General features: G+C 46.1%; 1 protein-coding gene across 4 annotated transcripts in view; it reads left to right on the top strand.

Moving 5' to 3' along the window:
• CHRDL1 (chordin like 1) overlaps positions 1-13,409 on the top strand; it is a 116,783-nt gene extending 103,374 nt beyond the window's left edge. For all 4 annotated transcript variants that reach the window (XM_068532784.1, XM_068532782.1, XM_068532785.1 and 1 more), the window contains exons 10-12: positions 4,905-5,072; positions 7,805-7,894; positions 11,040-13,409. In XM_068532784.1, coding sequence (XP_068388885.1) covers positions 4,905-5,072; positions 7,805-7,894; positions 11,040-11,170 — 389 coding nt within the window. In that variant the 3' untranslated portion in view covers positions 11,171-13,409. The remainder of the gene's footprint in view (positions 1-4,904; positions 5,073-7,804; positions 7,895-11,039) is intronic.
• The last annotated feature ends 228 nt before the right edge of the window (positions 13,410-13,637 follow it).

Here is a 13,637-nt window from a genome sequence, read left to right as displayed (position 1 = left end):
AATTTTCACCCTCCCAGAAATGAAATCCTACACCAATCAATCAGGAGTCACCTGATCAGCACTAGTGAGGTCGCCTGCCTGATAGACCCATGCCATCCCTTAAAGGAAAGTGCCCTGGCAATAACCAATCCGCTTGTTTTCCAAATATAACTTCCTTGCTCCTGTTCCCTTCTGCCTGTAAAAGTCTTTCATTTTGTACAGCTCCTTGGAGCTCCTTTCTATCTGTTAGACTAGATGCTGCCCAATTTGAACCAATTTTTGCTCAAATAAACTCTTAAAACTAAAAAAAAAAAAAAAAAATACCTGTGTCATCCCCAGAGATTATGATTTAATTGATTTGAATTGTGGCCTGGGGTTTGGAATTTTAGAAGATCCCCACACAGTATTAATTTGCAGACAAGTTTGGGAACCACTGCTGTAGGCCCAGGGTAGTTTATGGTTTTGCTAATCAAAGTGTGGTTTATGGACCAGCGGCACCTGGGAGCTAGTGAGAAAACCAGACTCTCAGGTCCCACCCCAGACCTGCTGCATCAGAATCTGCATTTTAACAAGGTCCCCCAGGTGATTGCAATGCACATTAAAGTTTGAGAAGCACTGATTTATGGCACAAACAAAATCTTTCTTAATGTAACAACCTTCGTCTTCCAGAGTAGGGGCAGGGTGTGGGTAGGAGGGATAGGAGCTATCTGATATGGAGTGGAGAAGTGGGGCATTAAAATTGTTGAGGAAATGTACTCACTAGGGGCACGGAGAGAGCACATTCTGAGGATATGGACATGGCAACCACCCAGCCATGATGACCTATTGTAACTTCCAAGTCTGCCACCTCACTGGATCCCCAAGCCTTTTAGTGTCACTTGGAAGTAGTTCTACCAGCACAATTTTCTCTCCTGTCAAGGGTCTAATGCCTATCATCATAAGAGTAATACAACAAGATAATTTCAGACACAAACTAATAGTTACCTAAACTATCCAGGTAAGACAAACCCTCCCACTATATAATATTCCAATTTGAATCTCACACCTTCAGACCACATCCCATTTCTTTGTGTGGTTAGGATTGTATTGCTGTATGTGATTCAAATAAGAGTGAAGGAATCAAAAAGGTGTGAGCACAGGACACAGGACAGGCGTTGCCTTTCAGGTGGTGGCATTTATTAAAACCTTTATGTTCATACTCTTTGGCTAAGCAGTTCTACTCCTAGAAATCCAAAGAAAGTGATCAGAGACGTACAGAGATATGCAAACAAGGATTTTTGCTGCAGTGCTGTTTACAGTAGCGAATTATTGGAAACAAACTGAAAGTCCACCAGTATGGAAATGGTTAAATGAATTATGGTATATCTGTACTGTGGCGTATTATACAGCCATTAAAAATCACTATAGAACAAGATTTAATGGCACAGAAACATATTTGCAATATATCTGTTAAGTATAAAATCTGCAAGCTAGAAAACAATATGTATATTATGATCTAGGTCACACAGAAAACCAGTGGCAGAGCCAGGGCTAGAATGCTTGATCATCAATCCAGTACTCTGTCACCCCAATACTACGGACTGTATTTTTCTCAAGTTCGTGTGTCAAAACCAACACTTAAGTAACTGATTTGCCTTTTGTTTTTTTTTTTAATCAGTCAACATTTTCTGCTGGCCTGGAAAAAACAATGGGCTGGAAGTGACTTGGGTTCCAAACCTTGGTTTTATTATCTATTTCTGTGACTCTGGGCAAGTCACTTCTTTAATAGAGAAAGCGTTGATAATATGCTTAGCCAAAAAAAAAAGACTGGAAGGGCATATGGCAAAATGTAACAGCGGCCATCTTTGGGTGACTGAATGATGGGTAGTTCTTATTTTCTTCTTTTTGTTTATCTGTATTTTCTAAATTTTCAACAGTAAATGTGTATGACTTTCGTAATTAGAAAAAGTAATAGAGGCTATTATTTAAAAAACTGCCCTTAGAATCCCAATTGGCAATATATTGAAGAGCCTCACTGACAATCTGTTTCTCTGGAAGAGTGGCTTTTCCCGCTTTCCCGTGCTGCTCAGACGTGTAGAGATAGAGGACTTACTGTGCAACATGGAAGGAGAGAGTGTCTGTCCCATTCTGTCACCTGCCCTCAGCAAGCCACACATGGATGTCTGCAAATTGAAAGTCTCCCAATAGTCACGTTGCCGTACAAGAGTCACTACACGGAGGCCCGGGTACTCAGCAACTTCAGATCCTCAAGGGGCATGCACTTGTTCATGCAGCATGCAATCTGGAAACACATATTATGTGCCTTCTGTGTGCAAGACACTGTTCTAGGCGTTGAGAATAGCGAGATAAAGCAGACTCAGGCTACTTGCCATTAATGCTCCTTACATTCTAGTGGGAGAAGAAAGGCAATGAACACAAACCGGTAAGGTAATTTTCAGTGGTGATGAGTACTGGGAAGAAAAAAACAGACAGGATCAGGTGATAGTGAATGGCACAGGCAGGGTGAAGTGCTTTCAAAAGGCTGGTCAGGGTTGGCTTCTCTGAAGAACGATGTTTGAGTAGAGCTCTGAGTGATGTGAAGGGGTGAGAAAGGGAAGATCATGACATCCTCAGCCTCTTAGAAAATGACACAGGACACACAGGAAAAGGAATAAAGGAGTGAGAGGAGAAGAAGATCGACAGAAAAAAAGAACAGTAAATTCAGTTATTCACGTTGAGAAGGGAAAAGAGACAAATAAAATTCACTGATGATCCAGTAACAAACTAAGGCCAAAATAAAGGATGTGAGTTTCACCTCTCTCTCTCTCTCTCTTGTCTTTGCTCTGGTGGAGGCTGGCCTTGCTTCACGTGTCAGTGGCCATCCGCACGGTTGTGTAGGACTTCTACTCCCTGAAGGTTCCCCAACTCACCTCTCAACCCCACCATACCACCCCAATATACCTGGAATTCCCATAATGACACACTCCTTTTGGGTTACAGCATAAAAAGCCCCTGGTAAGACTTCAAGTTTGTTTCCTGGGCTGGGATAGTACATCTCCTGCATCAGTCATCCCCACTTCCATACGGAGTGGTTTCTCAATTTCTTAGTTCTGGAGGGCTCAGGACAGGAGCATTCTCATGGGAAGTGGGAATGCCCAGAAATTACTTCAGGCATGGCATACTTCCCCAGAAGGAAATGAAAGTAGGTTCACATGCAGTGATAAGGAAGCACCTTGAAGTGGAGGATGTGGCATGAAGAGGTTGCCGAGTAGGTAGTTCGAAAGACACGCTCTGTTTATTTACTCTTAATATTTTCATGTGCCAGCCAGGGTTGAGTCACGAATGGATTTTGTTGTTTTTAGATCCCTTCTGGTGAGTAAATTAAGCTCTTGGAGGGGAGGGGTGGTGGGGCAGGATGACTCTTCAGGACCCTGGGAGAACTTCTAGTGTATGATAGGTACTTCCAGTGCCATCGTGGATTTCATATGGCTGTGGTAGCTATAGCTAGTATTAAGCTGGTGAGCAAGATTTAACACATGAACCCGGCTCTCATTCTAAAGGTGGTAATTAAATACATAGAGGTTCCTGTATACTCCATGACCTCCTCCCCCCTCCACCTACTGAAAAGTGCTAGTGCACGTCCCTTCATCACCTAATGCATCACCAAAAAAGACCAGCCCACCGAGTAATTAAATAACTAAAAAGAAAGACAAAAGGAGAAAGAAAGCTTGACTCTAGGATAATCTACGAATTGAGTAATCCAACCTGGAATCATCCAGAGAAGACTAGGATTTTGTCCTTACGGTGCCAAAATGGTGGTGGGGATGGGAGAGCTAATCAGGTCAGCAAGAGACATGCGACAGCCATATGATTACAACCTCTAGTCCAAGTGCCTCGGATTGGCTAACAGTGAGTCCCCCTAATTAGAGTCACGGGCCCAAAGCACTCAACACCCAACGCTTACATCAGATGTTCTGACAGATGGCTTCTGCACATATCCAGAATTTTTCAGGGTGTCCTCAGCTTGTCTTTGTTGTTCCCTATTTGAGCGTTACACTTTAAGTACACAGCTGAAGAAGGTGCTGATTACGAGGCCAGCAAAGCAAGTTAAGTCACGGATAACCAACCAAGGGAAACTTCTTTCAGTAGGGGGCTGAGGAAAGAGGAGGGTGGAGCAGGATGGGGAGTAAGAGGGGGCTGGTACCTTTATGCCTGGAAGCTGAAATCCAACAAGTTAGTTTATACTTTAAATGATCCATAGTTGAGGGATTTGACCAATTTTTTTGTGTCTTCCAACCGTTCATTTGGCATAGCATACATATGACTAATCTGACATCTAGGTTTTGGCACTGATGTTGATCCGGTATTAGCATTCCGCTTACAAACAAATCAAAGAGCGTTCAGAAATGTCAAGCCAATTTGGATAGATCCTTTGGGCAAGTATATGCACATAAATGAGTGTCATAAATGTTTTCTAAGTATACCTAATTGACGTCAGGGAAGCTAACCGAGGCCTTCTGTCAGCCCATTCCTTGGGTCTCTGTTGGCAACATTGAGCTAGCCCAACCATGATCCTGACCCAGCATCGAAAATCCCGATGTTCCCTTAAGCGCCCGGCAGATTTGTACCTCGTCACATTCTTCCTCTTTGTGACGATCCACTTCTCACGCGGTGGTGGTGGATCCAGTGTAGCTTTGGGGCCAGTGTTCTGTCATCACGTGGACTTAAAAGTCATGTGCTTCTTTGTGATTTGGTGGCTGTTACAGGGGCAGCCTCAGCTGAGCCAGTGAAATATGGGTGGGCCTTCTATCTCTGTAGGAATGTTCTTGTAGATTGTCCACTTTTGATGCTTGTGTGGTGCTATGAACAAAGAGATGCATAAATGCAGAGGTTTGCTCCTAGTCTTGGAAAACCATGACAAATCTCTACTTGCTTCCTGATTCCAGAAGAACTTCCTGGCCAAAGCTTTGACAGCAAAGGCTACTTCTGTGGAGAAGAAACCATGCCCGTGTATGAGTCTGTGTTCATGGAGGATGGGGAGACCACCAGAAAAATAGCACTGGAGACAGAGAGACCGCCTCAGGTAGAGGTCCACGTTTGGACCATTCGAAAGGGTGAGCCAGACGACATTAATTTCTTGTCAATTTTTTTGTAAGGGGGACACAGGGAAGGAATGGAAGACTCACCTTCATTTTGCTTCAACCTGTTCCTCTGGGTCAGAAGATTTCCCGATTGCTTAGAAACTAACATATGACTCCCACCGTTACTATTGTGGCCTTTAGCTTTAACCAGGACCTGGGCTAAAAAGTAAGTATTGACTGTTGGGTTTTGTTGTCTTTCTCACACAACCAAGGCTGGAGGAGTGCTTCTTAACCCTGGCTGCACATCAGAATCATCTGGGAAGGTTTTTAAATACCAAATCCCTGAGCCTACCTGCAGAGAGTCTTACTAATTGGCCAAGTGGGGCTTGGGCTTAAGGGTTTGTTCTGAAAGCTCCGCAGGTGATTCTGATGTACAGCCAGGGTTGTAAACTCCCAAACTGTAGTCCACCATTGTTTCCCAGAGGAAGCTCAACAAACATGAAAATGCATTCATTCAGTGCACAGCTGAGTCTCTCAAATCATGCTGGGGACTCTGCAGTAAGACAAATTTAAAACAATATCCCTGCAGCTATTCAAACCATCCCATAGCTACGAGACTAGGGCTGATCTAGTCTGGTCAAGTTTTCTAGGAATCCGAGTGTAGAGGTGAGATTTCAATTGGGAAATAACGCACATCCTTTTTCAATTGGCTCCCGCGTAAGGCTCGAGAGTGCTCGAACTTGAGTAAGTTTCAGCATCACACAAGGAGCTGGTTTAAAACACAGTTACTGGGACTTCCCTGGTGGCACAGTGGTTAAGAATCCGCCTGCCAATGCAGGGGACATGGGTTCGAGCCCTGGTCTGGGAGGATCCCACATGCCATGGAGCAACTAAGCCCGTGTGCCACAACTACTGAACCTGCGCTCTAGAGCCCACTGTGCCACAACTACTGAAGCCCGTGCGCCTAGAGCCCATGCCCCGCAACGAGAAGTCACCACAATGAGAAGCCCACACACTGCAACAAAGAGTAGCCCCCGCTCACCGCAACTAGAGAAAGCCCGTGCACAGCAATGAAGACCCAACGCAACCAAGATAGATAAATAAATAAATTTATTTATTAAAAAAAAAACAAAAAACAGTTACCTGGCCCCATCCAAGAAGTGTGAATTCAGTCAGCCCCCGGTAGGGTCTAAACATTTGTGTTTCTAACAAATAGCCAGGTGATGCTGATACAGGTGGCACTTGGACCCCTCCTTTGAGAAACAACTGCTCTAGTACTTTGTGGGCCTTTTTTCTCTCCCTTCTTTCTTTCTTTCTTTTTTTTTTTTAACATCTTTATTGGACTATAATTGCTTTACAATGGTGTGTTAGTTTCTGCTTTTTAACAAAGTGAATCCGTTATACATATACATATGTTCCCATATCTCTTCCCTCTTGCATCTCCCTCCCTCCCACCCTCCCCATCCCACCCCTCCAGGTGGTCACAAAGCAACGAGCTGATCTCCCTGTGCTATGCGGCCGCTTCCCACTAGCTACCTATTTTACGTTTGGTAGTGTATATATGTCCATGCCGCTCTCTCACTTTGTCCCAGCTTACCCTTCCCCCTCCCCGTATCCTCAAGTCCATTCTCTAGTAGGTCTGTGTCTTTATTCCCGTCTTACCCCTGGGTTCTTCATGACCTTTTTTTTTTTTCTTAGATTCCATATATATGTGTTAGCATACGGTATTTGTTTTTCTCTTTCTGACTTACTTCACTCTGTATGGCAGACTCTAGGTCCTCTCCACCCCTTTAAAAATATGCTAGAACACACATATAAGGCTCATCCCTGTTTATTTTTGCTCTAGACCCAGGAATGTTGATTTGCCATCTCTAACTCCCTAGCTCCTCTGTAACTGGTCACCAGGACTAAACACTGTTCTGTTGGCTTCCCTAGCGGTGACCTCACTATGCATCCATCGCCCCACATCTCTCGCCTCACAGAAATGCATGCATGTTTTTCAACTTGCTAGTGTCGCCTCTAAATAAGCTCCTGTTCACAGCACTGGGTAATCAAGATCTGTGCACAGTGGACAGAGGAAAACCCAGGCTCTATGTCCGTTGCCCCCTGTAGACCTCTTGAGGATTATTTAAGTGGGCTGGTGACTGCTCCTTAACTGCAAGGCAGTTTTCAGTTGTTCACGTGTTATTCTGATAAAAGCTGTTCAGGCAAGGTTGAGACTGTGGGAGCCCCTTATTTTTACTCTGCCCATTTTTATAAGGGAAAGTGAAAGGAGCTGCTTTCTGGTGAGTCCAGGAGTAAGGATGGCTTCTCCATTTACACAAACAACCTGTCTGCAAGACCCGCTGCTGGTTCTCGCTGCCGAGCCAGGAGGGTAGCCCGGTGGCTTGGCAGGGACATAGTCTACCCACACCAGGGGCAAGGGCAGAATGTCTAATACTGCCTTTGGCTGCAGAAAATCCAACCAGCACCCATGCTGGATTCTCTGTGGCTTTCCCCAGGAGCGGGTCCCACAGTCAGCAGCTCTGCCTCCCTTATCTCTGTCCTCTGGAGAACCGGGGGGAGGTCAGTGAGCCAAGGAAACAAATGGAGTCAACTATAACCCTCGAGCCGTCCAAGTTCCTGGTTAAGCACATTACACGGCCCAGCTCGAGACTCCTAAGGCCCAGTAGTGAGATGATATGCTCAGCCCAAGCAGAAAAAGGGGTTGGTGGTTCCAGATACAGAGTGCCTGACCACCTGCCCCACTTTGTGCTTGGCCCCAGGCATCCTCCAGCACTTCCATATTGAGAAGATCTCCAAGAGGATGTTTGAGGAGCTCCATCACTTCAAGCTGGTGACCAGGACAACCCTGAGTAAGTCGTGACTCTCTCTACTGCTCCCTGGAAAACACATCCAGTTTTCAATGTCACATAGCCCCAAATAAAGTACCCACTGTGCTCTCACTGAACAGGAGCAATGGTCCATGTCAGCATTAGAGGATGTTCTCTCTCTCTCCTGTGGGTGACTAAACCCAGAGTCTCAAGAGGGTGGGAGGCCTGGTCTATCTGCGGAGACTTCACATCTGGAGGGCTATGTCCTCAGTGGTGGGGATGAGAGAGAAAGAGAGAAGATGACTGCATATCGATTCTTGTGTTGTATCAAAGCTCTGTTTGACTGTTTGGAACTGCCCCGGCTGGTCGCGTTTCTTTAAAAGCACTCAGACACTCAAGCATACTTGCGGCTCTCCCACTTTCTACGCTAGATGGAGCCTGGGACTAGATCCTGCTAGGCACTGCGTGGGGAGGGGCAGGGGGTAAGCACTTCTGAAGGAATAAAAGGCACAGAATTTCTATCCACAGGGAATTCTAATGGGCAAGACAGAACATGAAAATGCCTTCATTATGAATTAGTATACTTCTGAAGGGTTAAATACCTAAGTGCTCAGGGGAATCTGCAAAGAACAATGAGATGAGAGCCAGGTGGGCTTAGTCGGGGAAGGCTTCAGGGAGGAGGTGGGTTTTGAAAGAGAAGGGTGTGACTGGGCAACAGGTCAGGAAATCAGTCTAGGGAGAAGGTGCAGCCTAAGAGAAGACTCGACAGGAGCAAACAAGAAATGTGGAGGTGGGTGGGTGGGTGTGGGTGAGGAAGAATTACAAAGGCCACATAGGGTGCACAGGAAGATGAGAAGAGTTGGAGGTAGGAAGTAGTTAGAGGGCCTGGAAGGAGCTGGTGAGAAGTGCAGTTAGGAGGCAAGGAGCGTGGGTGCTTGCTGCACACTTACAGTGTAGTGGTGTCAAAATGGGGCTTTGGAAAGATGTCTCTCGGCTGTCAGGTGCATTTATTAAGCACCTACTTTGAGAAGCCATATTCTAAAGAGCCCAGTATGCCATGCTGAGAAGTTGAACTTGGTCTCCAGACCAGAGAACCGCAGTGGGGGGTTTTAAGTAAGCGAACGATGCATTCAGATCTGTTTTTTAGAAAGTGGTACTTGGCTGAATGGAGTGGCAGGGGGGCTTTTAGTGAGAGAGCTGGTGATAGTCTGTAGGAAGCTGTTAGACTGTATTAAGTCGGTTAGACAGGGGAGGAGGGGTCCCTGTGAGGGGCCGAGGTTAAACCATCAAGATCCGGATCAAAGAGAGAAATGAGTTTAGAATGACTCCAATATTAACAACTTTATGGACTGGTTGAATAGTAATACCATTCACCAGTGGGAAACTCTGGAGAATGAGCAGGCATTGCTGACAGAAATGAGTTTTACTTGGAACACGTTTAGATTAAGATGCTTGAAGTCCATATGAGCAGCATTATCCAATAGGCAGCTGGACATAGGGTCGATGAGGTCAATTGTTCATTCTGCAGGAGACAGGTAGACAACTAACTGGACAGTAGGAGAATTCAAATGGAGGAGCTGGGAGTTCTTGTAAGGAATACAGAGGCAGAGTCTATAGGATCAATAATGTGACTTTTGAAATTACCAATTAATTTCAAAGAACATATTTTTGTTCGTACTGTGGGCCAGGCACTGTGCTAGGCACTGGGGCACTTGAAAGATGATTTAAACAAAGTCTTCCCATCACAGTTAGGATTTAGGGTGCATAATGGAGGTAGATGATGTGTGCCTCTGAAGGACGTAGGTAATGAGATGATCCCGCAGGGTCACCTGGGGACAGAGAAGAGCAAGCCTGACTCCTGTATATAGTGTGCCTGTCAGATCCTGGCACACCGTAGATCTTTGGTAGAAGCTGCTTCCTTGCCCGACCCATCTCTCCTTTCCCATCGAATCCGAGAGAACAGGGAAAAGTGAAGAATCCAAGGGAGAAAGGAGCAGAGAAAGGGAGGCTGTAAGGAAGCGGGGCATGTTCTCCTGTGGTGAGAGAAACAAAAGAGTTTCAACAACGGTTCTGGATTAAGAGGCGCTTGCCGACCTTGGACTCGCAGAATTTTCCAGGTTGCAACACCATGAGCACAGGATGGAAAAGACTGAAGAGGGCATCCAGGGTAGACATTTTGTTAGGAACGCTACTCGACAGAGCAAGATGATGATAGCAGGGGAAGGAAGATCTTACCACTGAGGGACCAGGAAAGTTAGAAAGGGATGGTCCAGAGACATCGGCCGGTTTCCAGTACTCAGCACGGGTGTGCAGTCAAAACCGCTTGCTCAGTTAGCATGGCAGGAGGGGGGATAGAGAAGTTGGTGAGGACACGCTGGATGTATGGACAGTTCCAGGGGGTGGGGGAAGAGACAGCAGGGAGTGGAGGGGGACAGGAGCAGGGTTGACAAGGAACGGAAGGGATGCGGCCGTGTTCACCCAGAGCAGAGAGGGATCGCGTGGCCGCTGTGAGGCTGGAGCTCTCTGCGGAGCCATGGGAGGCTGGAAGGGCTGCTAAAGGTTGTGTGAGGCCAGCGTGTGGGCGTAAGACAAAGCAGAGGGGAGCAGTTTTTAACAAAGGGCGGCAGGAATAGAGAAAAGAGCAGTAAATAATCAAGCAACCCAAACTTAATATTCGGGCCTCAAAGAGTAAGCAAAGCCCCAGTAATGCACCAAGTACTGGTCTCCGAAGTGCCTTATTTGACCTGCTGCCAAGTGAAGCACCTAATAGCTAACGACCTGATAGTGGAGCAATTCGCAAATACTAAGTAAACTGTAAAAATCCCAAGAACAATATTGGGCTGGCGAAAAAGTTGGTTCGGGTTTTTCCGTAACATCTTACGAAGACCCGAACAAACTTTTTGGCCACCCCAATACTTAGGTTTTACTCCTGAGGAGGCGGTTCTGTATTATTCTTGGGATTCTTACAAATGCTGTGTGTTGAAGTGAAGGCTCCGTGGCCCATTTTCCGTATCTGTCCCAAGAAAAGTGTTTCAGGGGCTGTTTTGCTGAAATCACGTGATGCTCGTCTTCCAGCTCCCCTGGCAGGTCCGTGAGTGCGTGGGGAAGGGTGGGGTATGTCGGTTCTACACCTCATCGGCTCTGCCCTCCTCTCACGTCTCTGGGCCACTTTGTGTTTGCCTTTTAGGCCAGTGGAAGATCTTCACTGAAGGAGAAGCCCAGATCAGCCAGATGTGTTCAAGTCGTGTGTGCCGAACGGAGCTTGAAGATTTGGTCAAGGTTTTGTACCTGGAAAGGTCTGAAAAGGGCCACTGTTAGATGAGACAGACAGTACTGGATAGAGTAAAGCAAGAAAACTCAAGCTGCGGCTGGACTGCAGGCTTACTTTGCTTAAGTCAACAGTGCCCTAAAACCCCAAACTCAAATGCAGTCAATTATTCACGCCACGCACAGCATAACTTGCTCCTTTATTGGAGTGGTGTGTCAGCCCTTAAATGTCTCCTCCAAAGAGACTAGAAGCGTCTTGAATTCTCTGTGGTAGGAAGAGGGCTAGAACGCCACAACCCTGCTCTAGTTTCTGGGAGAATCACATTTCTTTACGGGTTAAAGAGTAAACAAAACCCCCGGGTTTCTATCTAGAAAGTTATTCCAGTGAAAGAAAGAGAAGGGAATTGCTTAGTAGGAGTTTTTTAGTACAGAGAAAATATTTGTGTGAAATTCTGCTCTTCAAATTTTAGAATGTCTTGTGTTTTAAAAAAATTAACTCCCCATCTTCACACACACATGTACACACACACACACACACACACACACGCACACACACGCACGCACACACAGTGAACTACAGCTTTCATTCTGAGGCAAGGCCAGTGTAGACTCTCCCCTTCTTTCCCTTGCCTGGCTCTCAAGTAGCTTGGAGGCGGTTGGTACCCGGGAGGATGAATAAGGAATTGTGAACAGAAGGCTGTGCCCTTGGGTCTGTGGTATGACTGTCGATGGCACCAACCCTGGGAAAGAACAGGAACACCATTTCCTGGCTGCCTTCACTTTGAGGTGGGAAAGAACTTTTCCATAATGACACACTTCTCTTTTCTCCCTTGAACCTATGGGGCCTCCCTAAAGAAGTTAGAATTGGGTAAAATTTTCAGAAACTGAATCCATATAAGACAAAATAGTTATTGAAGAGAGGAGTTGCTAGAAGTCAGCAAGGCCAGCCGTATGTTTTCAAGTCAACAAAACTCACCAATTAACAGCTCAGTCCTCGCTTGTTCTCTTGAGGTCACAGTTCTCTAGTCCAAAAATTTCGGTTAGATGATAAACTTCTAGAAGCTTCTTAAGAGGGTGGTTTCCCTTCTTCTCCAGTTATGGGAGTTGGTTTTTACTTGGCAGAGGGGTTCTGTCCTCATGAGCTTCAGTTAGGAGAATTATTGCTCATCTGGGGAAATGGGGATTCCGATAATGATCTAAACCTTCCTACTATTCTCCTCTCATGCACCAAGCATGGATCTGAATCATGGATCCCAGAGAAGGCTGCTCTGAAAATGTCTCTTTGCAGCCTAATACCAGAGCCCAGATGATCCATCTTTGTGGGAAAACTATAAATTCTCCACAGCAGGGATCTCAAGCCTGCCTTCTAGATTTATCTCCTCTGAGGGGGCATGGATGAACTCTAGTGAGTACTTAAATATTAAGGACCGAGAAATCCCGTATTTCCTACTTTGTGACCATAGGTAAGAGGAACATTTTTTCCTTAGTTGACACCAATAGGGAAAAATGTAAAAGGTCCAGTCTTTATGGCAAGCTGGCATAAAGGAGTCTATTCTCATAAAAGAGACATAGGGGCCTGGTGGTCAGGCCTTCAGGGGACGAGCCTCTTAGACACATTCTACTGGGGCGGGGGCGAGGGAAGGAAGGAGGACATCCAGGGCTGAAAGGCCACAGAGCATTATTGGTGGGGGAGGGGTTGGGGGCGTGGTTAAGTAGTTGCTGCCTCCCTCCCAGAGGTGGCAGTATCCCCATAGTGTGGAAACGAGTCACCGGATCCTGAAGCAAAGGGTGATTTCCCCTTGCGGATGACTCACCGCAAAGCCTTCCCACCCAGGTGTTCTCTGAAAGCTCAACCTTAAGGGAACACCCAGGGAGCTTCCCTAGATAGACTTCTTCCCCCAGGCACTGGGACACACCTTTGTCAAGTTCCCTGTGAAGCAGGAGCTGGGGCGCTGTGCGAGGCCAACTTAGAATCCCTCCAATGTTCAGTGTTGCGTACAGAGTAGGACCGAGACAGAAGAGGCCAAGCCGCCTGCAGTTAGTAGAGAGGAATGGATGTGGTTCATCTTGTGTATTTATTTATACCATAAACACTTGGAACAACAAAGCCCATAAGCACCATTTAGCAGTTGTAGCCATTTTCTAGTTAACTCATGTAAACAAGTAAGAGTAACATACCAGTATTACCCTTTCACTCTTCTCACAAGACATGTACCTAAATATGGTACTTATTTATGTAGTCACTGTATTTCTGGATTTTTAAATTAATAAAAACCTTAATTTGGAAAAATCCTGTGCAGGAGTGTTGTGTGAGTGATTGAGTCTGGGCAGCACTGACCTTGGACTGGGTAACAGGTGAGGGGCAGGCCCGGCTTTTGCACACTCAGCTTGACGCCCCTCTCACACTGCTGCCTTGTGGTTAGGAGTGAGAACTTTGCAGTCAGCCGACCTTGGTTTTTAATCCCAGCTCTGCACTTAGCAGCTGTGTCAGTCTCCCCAACTATAAAATGGGGATAAT

The sequence above is a fragment of the Eschrichtius robustus genome, chromosome X (assembly GCF_028021215.1).
Source record: "Eschrichtius robustus isolate mEscRob2 chromosome X, mEscRob2.pri, whole genome shotgun sequence".
NCBI lineage: Eukaryota > Metazoa > Chordata > Mammalia > Artiodactyla > Eschrichtiidae > Eschrichtius > Eschrichtius robustus.
The sequence above is the reverse complement of the archived record's forward strand: the minus strand, read 5'-3'. Positions and strand labels throughout refer to the sequence as shown.